The 12,122-nt window shown below is 46.4% G+C and overlaps 1 protein-coding gene across 1 annotated transcript in view; it reads right to left on the bottom strand.

The window, feature by feature from the left end:
- Positions 1 to 12,122, bottom strand: part of megf8 (multiple EGF-like-domains 8) — a gene marked incomplete at both ends in the record, with an annotated part of 44,122 nt that overhangs the window by 11,240 nt on the left and 20,760 nt on the right. The window contains 10 exons of the mRNA XM_080540872.1: positions 420 to 555; positions 687 to 850; positions 1,840 to 2,011; positions 2,356 to 2,593; positions 3,682 to 3,800; positions 5,159 to 5,269; positions 5,507 to 5,757; positions 6,224 to 6,356; positions 7,230 to 7,467; positions 9,281 to 9,497. Of these exons, the coding sequence (XP_080396998.1) occupies positions 420 to 555; positions 687 to 850; positions 1,840 to 2,011; positions 2,356 to 2,593; positions 3,682 to 3,800; positions 5,159 to 5,269; positions 5,507 to 5,757; positions 6,224 to 6,356; positions 7,230 to 7,467; positions 9,281 to 9,497 (1,779 nt within the window). The remainder of the gene's footprint in view (positions 1 to 419; positions 556 to 686; positions 851 to 1,839; positions 2,012 to 2,355; positions 2,594 to 3,681; positions 3,801 to 5,158; positions 5,270 to 5,506; positions 5,758 to 6,223; positions 6,357 to 7,229; positions 7,468 to 9,280; positions 9,498 to 12,122) is intronic.

Genomic DNA, 12,122 nt, shown 5'->3' with positions numbered 1-12,122 from the left:
CGGCCTCTCGTTCACCCGTTCACACACACATTCACACACCGATGGCGGCCAAGCTACCATGCAAGGCGCCGGCCGGCCCGCTCATCGGGAGCAATTTGCGGTTCAGAATCTTGCCCGAGGACACTTCGACATGTGGCAAGCCGGGGGCTCGAACCGCCGATCTGCCGACCTTACGATCATTAGACGCCGGCTCTACCTCCTGCGCCACAGCCGCACCCCAAAGTGTGTTCGTTCAACAGTAACAAAGGGCTGACAGCAACTGTACTCCAGCCGGCCTCCATGCAGTACCAAGTCCAACTTTCCAGCTGATTGCCACCAAGTGTAATATGATCAAAACAAAAGCACACTGCCCAGCAGGGTGGAGTAATGACAGATTATGTTGTGCTGTTTGACGGCCCCACGCGTGGTCCCCAAGTTACCTGGCTGTATCCAGGTGTTACAGTTGATCTGGTAGAGAGACACCTCGTTGCTGTAGTCCTCCTCTCCCGTCCTCCCCCCCACAATCACCATGGTGTCCTTCATCAGGGCCGCCGCGTGGAAGAAACGAGAGAGGGGCTGGAGAGAGAGAAAGAAGAGAGAGAGAAAAGAAGAAAAAAAAGATAGATAGATAGATATTTAATACCAGAAAATAGTTAAATGATAGCTATAACAAAAATAGGTGCCTAGGTTAGTTAATAGTACCGTACCTTATTCCCCTGTGAGGGTACCAGTAGAGACCAGGTGAAGTTGGGGTAGTACAGGCTGTAGAGCTCTCCGGAAGGTTCCACCGTCTCCACGTGGAAGCGGTAGCCTCCGAACACGTACACGGCGTCGGTCTGCTCGTGGTACACCGCCGAGTGGCCGTACAGACCTGAGGGACGGGGACGACACGAAGGACTCGGTCAGTAGTCATGGCAACATGGTGGGTTAGGGAGTAGGGATGGATTAAGGATCATCAGCTGCCCCCTGTCTCCCATCACAGACCTCCATAGCTCCAGATCACTGAAGAGATCACGCAAGATTGTGTCTGACCCCTCACATCCAGCTCACAGCTTGTTTACATGACTCCCTTCTGGACAGCGGTACAGGGCCACCAGGACTAAAACATCACGCCACTTGAACAGTTTCTTCCCCAAAGCCATAGCCCTTCTCAATAACTGATGATCATTGTACCTTGCACTTTACATGTTCTTGCACTTAGTTGTACAGTATTTATTCATAATATCCACTCATATTGGTACTGTATATTTTGTCTTGAGTATTGTCATGTTGTCGTCTTGTTGTTGTATGTACTGTAGCTTGTTTAGTATGGTAGAATACCAAATCATGTTCCTAGTGCACTGCACATTGCGAATAAAGTTAAGTTGAATTGAATTGAATTGAATTGAATTGAATTAAGGACTTTTTATGTGTGCGTCATTATGCCTGCATTTCCACCATTACTGAAATAGCCTCTTTCTTTACTGGAAAACACACTCTGTGCACCATGCATGCACAACCACTGGGGGGAGGTGTTGTGGGAGATGATTGGGTTGGTAGATTAAGCCAGTTAAGCTATGAGACCTACAGAGTCCCTGTATTGTAAAAGAAGGCCAAGTTTGGAGCGCTTAGGTGGCGTAGCGGGTTAAGCGTTGACCATGTAACCGCAGGGTCCCCGGTTCGATTCCGGACGGGGACATATCCTGCATGTCATCCCTCCTCTCTCTCTCACCCATCCTTCCTGTCTAAATCTCTACTGTATCTGTCAATATATTTTTTTTAAAATATGAGTGGGACTGCCCCACTCAGAAAAAATAACTAAGCATCGGTCCACCAGTTTCCCTAGGAACAGGATGAGGCAGAGCTTTGGTCAACCCTCACCTGTAGGGGGCGTGCCGGTGTGGGAGGCGATGGTCCAGTTGCCAGTGTGGGGGTTGAACTCCAGCAGGTGGTGGTTGAAGCCGTTCTCTGGAGAGTAACCCCCGATGAGCAGCACAGAGGCGTCACGGCGCACCGTCAGAGTGTGCCCTGCCACCGGGGGCAGTAGTGAGCTCTGTAGCGGGACGGAAGACACACAAACTGGTTAAAGGGATTAGTTCCACATAATTAGCTTGAATTGGCTTAAAAGGACGCTTTAAATTGTTTTAACCCCATTTTTTATTATCTCCAGTACCTAACAGTGTCAACATATGTGATATCTTCTGTAGATAAGAAGATCCTGCGGAAATTACCCCCCCATATGATGTCATTTGGGGGATTCCTTTTATCTTGTTGACTACATAACGCAGAAAGTCGCAGTTCACACACATGTAGACACTGGTATAGTGCTGGGGGATAATGACAATGAGGAAAACAATCGTGAAGATTCTCTTTAATGAGACACAAAAACAAACTGACCTTGTACTCTCTCCACACCAAACTGCTGAGGTTGAGGCTCCACGCGTCCATGGCGACACCCTTCTGTGTGACCCCGCCCACCACCAGCATGAGGTTGTGAGTGGCTCCCTGGGTGCCAGAGAGAGGCTCGTGATTGGTCAGCAGAGCAGAGGCGTGGTGGTAGCGCGGGCTAGGAGCAGAACCTTCCTCCACAGAGCTGGTCAGCATCTGGGTCCAGCGCCGCTCCGACACAGAGTACCTGAACCAGGGTATATACAGGAATCTTGAGGTTAATTTGAAAGTGACAGTTGGATCTAAGTGACAGTTGACACTAGAACAGCCGTGTCTATGTTACCTACTCAGGGTATATACAGGAATCTTGAGGTTAATTTCAATACCTTTCTAAGACTTTTTAAAGACCTTGTCAATATTTTTCCAGACCTCACCGCCACTTCGAGCTGTAACCGTTTACACCAGTGACACCTTTAACTTAACAGTTTGAGTTTGCAATAGACTAGACCACTATCATACAACACAATTTCCGGTTCATCTTTGTTTTTTAATAAAAACTAATAAATTCACAAACTTTTACTCAAAGTTTTTAGGACTCAAACTCTTTGGACAGAGTCTAATTCAGAAAAATACCAACAAAATTCAAGACCTCATAAAATCGTGATAAGACTTTTTAATACTTATTAAGGGTCTTGATTTTCCCAAAATTGATTTATTAACTTGTAATACTTTTCAAGACACCGCGGATACCCTGCTGAACCCACAGATCGTCAGACAGACATGTTTAGTGTTTGTGTGTGTGATCGGCGATGGACCATAGGCCAACAATTCCTCATTTTCATCTCAAATGGTTATTTGAGTTCTGCTATGCTATGCTAACAAAAATTATATTGTAGTGGTTTTATATCATGTTATACTGAGAAATGTAAGTCTCTACAGTAGTGGCGAAGCTAGCACTCAAGGAAGGCCCGTTTCCTTCCTGTAAGGGATCTGTAAGGGATCTGTGGCGCAGTGAATAATTCTGACTATGGACAGGAGGGCCCATAACTTGTGTAATCACAGATTTGGATAATATGATTGGTTCCCAAGAATGGTGAGCTCATGACCAAGGACAGGTCTATAAATATGAGTCGCACCCCATCGTTGGCTGCTTCTTGCTTTTGGGCTATTGCTTCTTGCTTATTGGTCTGCTCGTTTCTCTCTGCGCTCATGTAAACTTTGGAGACAATTGATCTAAGCTCTTTGCGCTTTGTAAGTTCTACTAAATCTATTAAGAGTCAATTAAACCACGACACTATGCTAACAAAAAACGATATAAACTCATCATCACCCCACCTGTACACGTTTCCCAGGATTCCCTCTATGAGAGAGAGGCCTCCGTACATCCAGAGGGTCCCCTGGGGCCCAGACACCAGAGAGTGGCCCATCCTGTGGAGGAACCTGTGAGCATGGTTCTGTGGAGGGAAGGGGGGGACATTCAATACTGCGACACACACAGTAGACGATCAATGTGTTGGTGATTTATCATCTGTGAGCTAGTAGTTAGTAGCGACGTCCCAAAACGGTATGAGTGTGTGTGACCTTACCACTGTTAGCTGTGTGTGTCAGCAGGGTATGAGTGAGTGACCTTACCACTGTTAGCTGTGTGTACCAGCAGGGTATGAGTGTGTGACCTATGACCTTACCACTGTTAGCTGTGTGTGTCAGCAGGGTATGAGTGTGTGACCTTACCACTGTTAGCTGTGTGTGTCAACAGGGTATGAGTGTGTGACCTATGACCTTACCACTGTTAGCTGTGTGTGTCCAGCAGGGTATGAGTGTGTGTGACCTTACCACTGTTAGCTGTGTGTGTCAACAGGGTATGAGTGTGTGTGACCTTACCACTGTTAGCTGTGTGTGTCAGCAGGTTTATGAGTGTGTGACCTATGACCTTACCACTGTTAGCTGTGTGTACCAGCAGGGTATGAGTGTGTGACCTATGACCTTACCACTGTTAGCTGTGTGTGTCAGCAGGGTATGAGTGTGTGACCTATGACCTTACCACTGTTAGCTGTGTGTGTCAACAGGTATGAGTGTGTGACCTATGACCTTACCACTGTTAGCTGTGTGTGTCAACAGGGTATGAGTGTGTGACCTATGACCTTACCACTGTTAGCTGTGTGTGTCAACAGGGTATGAGTGTGTGACCTATGACCTTACCACTGTTAGCTGTGTGTGTCAGCAGGGTATGAGTGAGTGACCTTACCACTGTTAGCTGTGTGTGTCCAGCAGGGTATGAGTGTGTGACCTATGACCTTACCACTGTTAGCTGTGTGTGTCCAGCAGGGTATGAGTGTGTGACCTATGACCTTACCACTGTTAGCTGTGTGTGTCAACAGGGTATGAGTGTGTGTGACCTATGACCTTACCACTGTTAGCTGTGTGTGTCAACAGGGTATGAGTGTGTGACCTATGACCTTACCACTGTTAGCTGTGTGTGTCAGCAGGGTATGAGTGAGTGACCTTACCACTGTTAGCTGTGTGTGTCAACAGGGTATGAGTGTGTGACCTATGACCTTACCACTGTTAGCTGTGTGTGTCAACAGGGTATGAGTGTGTGACCTTACCACTGTTAGCTGTGTGTGTCAACAGGGTATGAGTGTGTGACCTATGACCTTACCACTGTTAGCTGTGTGTATCAACAGGGTATGAGTGTGTGTGACCTTACCACTGTTAGCTGTGTGTATCAACAGGGTATGAGTGTGTGACCTATGACCTTACCACTGTTAGCTGTGTGTCCAGCAGGGTATGAGTGTGTGACCTATGACCTTACCACTGTTAGCTGTGTGTCCAGCAGGGTTTGCCACACCAGGCTGCTGGCGTCCAGAGGAGTAGAGCAGTCCGAGCCGGCCCAACCGTCTGCGCACACACACACTCCCAGAGACTGAAACACACACACACACACACACACACACACACACACACACACACACACACACACACAAAGACAGGGTTTACGCCAGAGAACATAAACATACAAAGAGTAAGAGACTGCTGGGCATGCCCGCGCACACACACACACACACACACACACACACACACACACACACACACACACACACACATACAGCAACTGTCTGTTAAGCAAGAATATGATCCCATCATGTCTCAATAAACTCACCGTATTGCAGGAGCCTCTGCTCTCTGCTAGTCCACAGTTCTCAGGACACATGGGCCTGTAGCACTGTGGCCCCCCGTACCCCTGGGGACACTGGCACAGCCCCCCGCTGCACTGCGCCGCTCCCTGGCACACCGGCGCCCCCTCCTCTCCGCCGTCGGAGCCGTCGCGACAGCGCTGCACCCAGAAGGAGGCGTTGAAACCCTGGGGGCGGTCGGACGACACGTTGGCCTCGAAGTAGACCGAGATCACACCTAGGCAAGGCAAGGCAAGGCAAGTGTATTTGTATAGCACATTTCATACAACAGGGGCAATTCAAAGTGCTTTACATACATTATTTAAAAATACAGCAAGAGGAGCATAAGAAAATAAAAATGACAATGAATAAAAGCAAATATAAGAAGTAAATAGATAAAACATTTAAAAAGACAATAGTTAATGGAAAAAAAGACATCGATAGAAGTGTTTGTGTTTAATCCTAACTGGTGCAAAACATGAAGGTTTTTAGCTTTTAGCCACCTAGGAGAGAGAACAAGAGATTGAGAAGGGCAGAAACAGTGTTTCCTTTTTTTTTTCTTTTTTCTATCTACTATGAACAATAAACCAATTCAGAAGATGTTTAAACCACTTTCAACTGTACATGAGAAATAATTTAGTATGAAACACTAAAGTTTTGTTAATTACGAAATAAACAAACAGAATTGCTATGTAGCGTTTTACCTGAAGTGGCCTCGACAGTGATTGGCTGAGTCCGGGTCGTCCCACAGAACGCTCCGATGAGGTTGTGGTCCGAGTGCACCACGCCGTTGCCCAGGAAACGAGGGAGGCCGTCGAACACGTAAACGTAGGAGCTCTGTGAGAGATAAACAGGAAGGACAACACCTCAGGACAAGAGGCCCCATGGGAACACTGATGGGATGTATTCAGAGTTCTGCTGCTTCAGCATAATAAGACATCAGTCAGTACTAGTTGTAGGAGATGGAGAGAATCTATGGTTTCTATGACCGTTCGCAAGCTATGGGCACATCGGTCAGTACCACAAACATACTCAGGGTATATACAGGAATCTTGAGGTTAATTTGAAAGTGACAGTTGGATCTAAGTGACAGTTGGATCTAAGTGACAGTTGGATCTAAGTGACAGTTGACACTAGAACAGCCGTGTCTATGTTACCTACTCAGGGTATATACAGGAATCTTGAGGTTAATTTCAAGACCTTTCTAAGACTTTTTAAAGACCTTGTCAATATTTTTCCAGACCTCACCGCCACTTGGAGCTGTAACCGTTTACATCAGTGACACTTTTAACTTAACAGTTTTAGTTTGCAATAGACTAGACCACTATCATACAACAGAATGTCCGGTTCATCTTTGTTTTTTAATAAAACTAATAAATTCACGAACTTTTACTAAACGTTTTTAGGACTCAAACTCTTTGGACAGAGTCTAATTCTGAAAAATACCTGCAAAATTCAAGACCTCATAAAATCGTGATAAGACTTTTTAATACTTATTAAGGGTCTTGATTTTCCCAAAATTTATTTATCAACTTTTAATACTTTTCAAGACACCGCGGATACTCTGGCATTTGTGTCATTGTGAGTAAACACTCTTCACCATAGGTGCTCCGTTCTTGGACACCAGCAGTTAAGAAAAGTGTGTAGCAGCAGTAAATTGTTCTGTGTGTGTGTGTGTGTGTGTGTGTGTGTGTGGTCAGCACTACTCACGGTGCACTGTGTGTGGGAGTCAGGGTGCAGGGTGAGAGCCACCGGAGGGCACAGCTGGCCCGGCAAGCAGGGGGCCAAGTTCTCCGACACGGACAGCACCCACAGACAGTGGGAGAGGCCCCCCCTGCCCCCCACACCCCCCCGCCACCCCAGGGAGGAAGAGAGGGGCAGGGGGGAGGAGGGGGAGGACAGCAGCACCGAGCGCCCCTGGCACTGACGGAAACACGTGCCGTTATTCCTGACAGGAGAGGAGGGAGAGAGAAAAAGAAAAAGAGAATGAGAGAGATGAGGGTATAAGCTCCATGTACTGTAACAATGAAAAAGAGAAGAAAGATAAACATTTGTGTTGAACAGTATTTGAATGAATGAATGAATGAATCTTTATTTTCGAACATGATTTAAAATAAAAATAAAAAATAAAAAATAACTAATATGTAGATTACAGTCCTATCAATTGTTCTGGAAAAGGAGTAGGAAGAAGCCGAGGCTTATCCTGTCCTACCCCTGTTTATACTTAACAATTATACTTACATTATATAATCCAATTAATTAATACATATATTTCAGTATCATCCGTTCTAATACTTTTTCATTCTTAATATATACAACACAAAATAAATAAATAAACATAATATTCCATTCTTAATACTGAAACAATACAAAATAAATAAATAACAAACATCAGGATTTGAACACCCAGCAGTGCCCCCCCCCCTCTCCTCGTCTCCATTCCTCTCCTAGTCTCCTAGTCTCCTCTCCTAGTCTCCTAGTCTCCATTCCTCTCCTAGTCTCCTCTCCTAGTCTCCTAGTCTCTCTGTCTCCTAGTCTCCTCTCCTAGTCTCCTAGTCTCCTCTCCTAGTCTCCTCTCCTAGTCTTCTAGTCTCCTAGTCTCTCTGTCTCCTAGTCTCCTCTCCTAGTCTCCTAGTCTCCTCTCCTAGTCTCCTCTCCTAGTCTCCTAGTCTCCTAGTCTCCTCTCCTAGTCTCCTCTCCTAGTCTCCATTCCCCTCCTAGTCTCCTCTCCTAGTCTCCATTCCTCTCCTAGTCTCCTAGTCTCCATTCCTCTCCTAGTCTCCTAGTCTCCTAGTCTCCATTCCTCTCCTAGTCTCCTAGTCTCCATTCCTCTCCTAGTCTCCTAGTCTCCTCTCCTAGTCTCAACTCCTCTCCTAGTCTCCATTCCTCTCCTAGTCTCCTCTCCTAGTCTCCTAGTCTCCATTCCTCTCCTAGTCTCCTAGTCTCCATTCCTCTCCTAGTCTCCTAGTCTCCTCTCCTAGTCTCCTAGTCTCCTCTCCTAGTCTCCTAGTCTCCATTCCTCTCCTAGTCTCCTAGTCTCCTAGTCTCCATTCCTCTCCTAGTCTCCTAGTCTCCTAGTCTCCTCTCCTAGTCTCCTCTCCTAGTCTCCTAGTCTCCTCTCCTAGTCTCCTAGTCTCCTAGTCTCCTCTCCTAGTCTCCTCTCCTAGTCTCCTAGTCTCCTCTCCTAGTCTCCTCTCCTAGTCTCCTAGTCTCCTAGTCTCCATTCCTCTCCTAGTCTCCTAGTCTCCTAGTCTCCATTCCTCTCCTAGTCCCCTAGTCTCCTAGTCTGCTAGTCTCCTAGTCTCCATTCCTCTCCTAGTCTCCATTCCTCTCCCTCACATCAGATCAGTGCAGACAACAAAGGAAAGGAGATGTGGAAGAGGAGGAGAGTCCTTCAGACTATGGAGACGCTGCCCTGGTACTGGGACACCATCTGCCTGTTCAGATGGACCAGGAGTCCCTCTCACACCTTACCATCACTCCTGACACTGGTGTTGTGCCACGGACAGCTCCCTGAAATGCCCTTTGCTTTTATTATTATTTTTTTTTATTTTTTTTAATCTATTTCTTTTTTTATTAATTATTTTTATTTCTATATTTTTATATGCATATATAAATAATTTATATAATAATTTATTTTTTTATTGTTATTATTTGTGGCCCAACCATACCTGTGGGAGGTGGAAGGGGGGGGTCACTTGCCACTGACTGTTGTTTGCAATAAAAAGATTTGTAAACAAAAAAAAGAAGTTCCTTCTCACCTGGGGTCTCCGTAGTACCCTGGCAGGCAGGCCTCACAGTGGGGTCCCTGGGTGTGGTGGGTGCAGTAGCACTGGCCTGTCTGGTTGTGGCAGTAGCCCTGCAGGGGGTCCCCGTGGCCGTTGCACTGGCAGGGCACGCAGCCCCCCGCGCTGCTGGCCAGGGCCGAGCCGAAGCTCCCCGGGCGGCAGTGCTCACACTGGGGCCCCGTCGTCCAGTCTGAGGAGGGGGGAGGGGCGGGGGACGGAATGAGCATGGACCAATAAGAAATGGGATGGGTGGGAGCGGATTTTACAGGAGTGGAGAATTTATATTTGTTAATATATATATATATATACATGTATGTTACGGTACATGTGGGAATACGGTACATGTGGGAAAACTAGGGTTAGGGCAGTGGTTCTCAAACTTTTTATGTCAAGCCCCCCTTGGGAGGACAAAAAATGTGTGCGCCCCACCTCACCCCCAAAAAACTGTCACAACATGGGGCAATTTTACATTTATTGAACTGAACCACATAACACTGTCTCCCAACAAAAAACCTAAAAATACAAATAACACAATATAATAAATCAACACAATAACAATATTTTTCAATTACAATTCTCAAGAAAATGAACACTAACAATCAAGAACATCATAACATTACAGCATTAGTGGCTGCAATTAGCCTGTTTGGCACTGCAGATCTTTTCAAAACGGGGTAGCAGGCCTGACACTGCCACTCTCAAGTCCTGCTCAATGTTGAGCCTAGATCTGTACTTTGTTTTCAGTGAAGCAACAGCTGAAAAGCCAGCCTCACAGAGATAGGATGTGGCGAAGGGAAGAAGGATGCCGACAGCCCTCTGCCCTATGAGTGGATACTCCTTCTCCACACCAAGCCAGAATTCACTCAGTGTCTGACCATTGAACCTCAGCCTCAGGGTGGACTCAGAGGTCAGCTCGATGAGTTGGTCCTCTTCAGCAGAGCTGAAATCAGCAGGTGCTACGGATAGAGATACCTTATTTGTAATTAATTGCATATTAAACACAACACGATTCAATTTTACAACAATCCATTCCAGGTAGTTAGTTAGTAACATACATACAACATTAATAAAATATAGGCCTACAGCACAAAATATTCACAGTTATATTTAGTCATCAAAAATGCCTACCCACCTGCTGCATTGAATGGATCCACCACCCAGTCATACTCAGCAGTGTTGTGTGGGAAGTATTTCTGGAACAATGCTCCCAGGGAAGAGATGTGTTGCTTCAGGCAGGGGATCACTGTGGTGGCATCACAATCACTGCTTTCTACAAACGTGGTCAGGTTCTGAAAAGGATCAGTATTTCCTTCATCAAGGCGCCTGCCCCACACCTCCAGCTTTCTGGTGAATGCGCTGACCTTATCTGCCAGGTGGGGTAGGTGTTTGTCTTTTCCTTGAAGCTGAAGATTCAGCTCGTTGAGCTTTCCAAACACATCACTGAGATAGGCCAGTTTCATCAGGAATTCTAAATTACTGAACTTGCTTGCAGATTCGTGCATTCCCACCTCCTCCATAAACACCCGAATCTCCTCTCTGAGCTCAAAGACTCGGGACAACACTTTCCCTCGGGAGAGCCACCTTGCTTCACTGTGAAACAGCAAAGCAGAGTGTTCAGCTCCCATTTCCTCACACAGTGCAGAGAACAGACGTGCTTTCAGCGGGCGGGTTTTGATGAAATTTACAACACCGATCACTTCGGTCAAAACCTCATTTAGCTCAGGGCTAAGCTGCCTGGATGCGAGCGCCTCTCTGTGAATGACACAGTGTGTCCATTGCGCGTTTGGTGCAACGCGATTTATTAGCGCCTGCAGTCCCTTCCTTTTCCCGGCCATTGTCTGCGCACCATCTGAGCAAAACCCCACACAGTTCTCCCATTTCAGTCCGTGTTCTGTCAGGTAAGTGTCACGAATCCCAAATAGCTCATTAGCTGTCGCTCTCCCTGTCACATGCTTGCAAAACAGCAAGTCTTCATTCATTGACTCCGAATCTACATAGCGGACATAAGAAATAAACAAGCAGTCCTTATTACTGTCAGTAGCCTCATCAACTTGCAATGCAAAACGTTTGTGTAGTTTCTCTGCGAGTTGTTCCTCAAGGTCCTCTGACATCTCACCTATGCGTCTTGCAATGGTGTCGTTGGACAGGGGAATGGTCTTCAATTTTGCAGCGGTTGTCTCATCAATCAAAGTTGACACCATATCCAGTGCAGCTGGGAGTATGAGCTCCTCAGCTATGGTGTGCGGTTTCTTGCACTTCGCAATTCTGTATGCAACCTTGAATGACGCTATTTGCGCTTTGGTACTTACGGATGCCGCTTTTGTCATATGAGTTTCTTGCTTTCTGTACTCTGTAAGTTTTCTTTTAAAGAAGGCCAGTGGCTTCTTTGCATCATTGGGGTGTGTTGTCTCAAGGTGCCTTTTTAACTTGTTTGGCTTCAGGCTGTCTGCTGCTAATGTTCTGAGACATAGCACGCACAATGGTCTCTCCTCACCTCCCACCACATTCACGGTGAAGCCCATTGCAAGGTAAGCCTCGTCATACTTTCGAACAGGTTTTTTTTTTAACCATGTTTGTCGCATTTTCCGTTTTTGTTTTCGCTGTCCCTGTCAGAAATGACTCCATTACGAAGATTATGAAGCTACAACTAGAACAAGTCAAAGAGTTCACCTGAGTGTTAATTGTTGACCTCCCCAGTCTCTCGCGCCCCACCAGTATTGCTATTGCGCCCCCTTCCGGGGGCGCGCCCCACACTTTGAGAGCCACTGGGTTAGGGTTAGGTGCTAGGGTTAAGGTTAGGGTTAGGGCATGTCTT

This window comes from Nansenia antarctica, assembly GCF_963989245.1.
Source record: "Nansenia antarctica genome assembly, chromosome: 10".
Lineage (NCBI taxonomy): Eukaryota > Metazoa > Chordata > Actinopteri > Argentiniformes > Microstomatidae > Nansenia > Nansenia antarctica.
The sequence above is the reverse complement of the archived record's forward strand: the minus strand, read 5'-3'. Positions and strand labels throughout refer to the sequence as shown.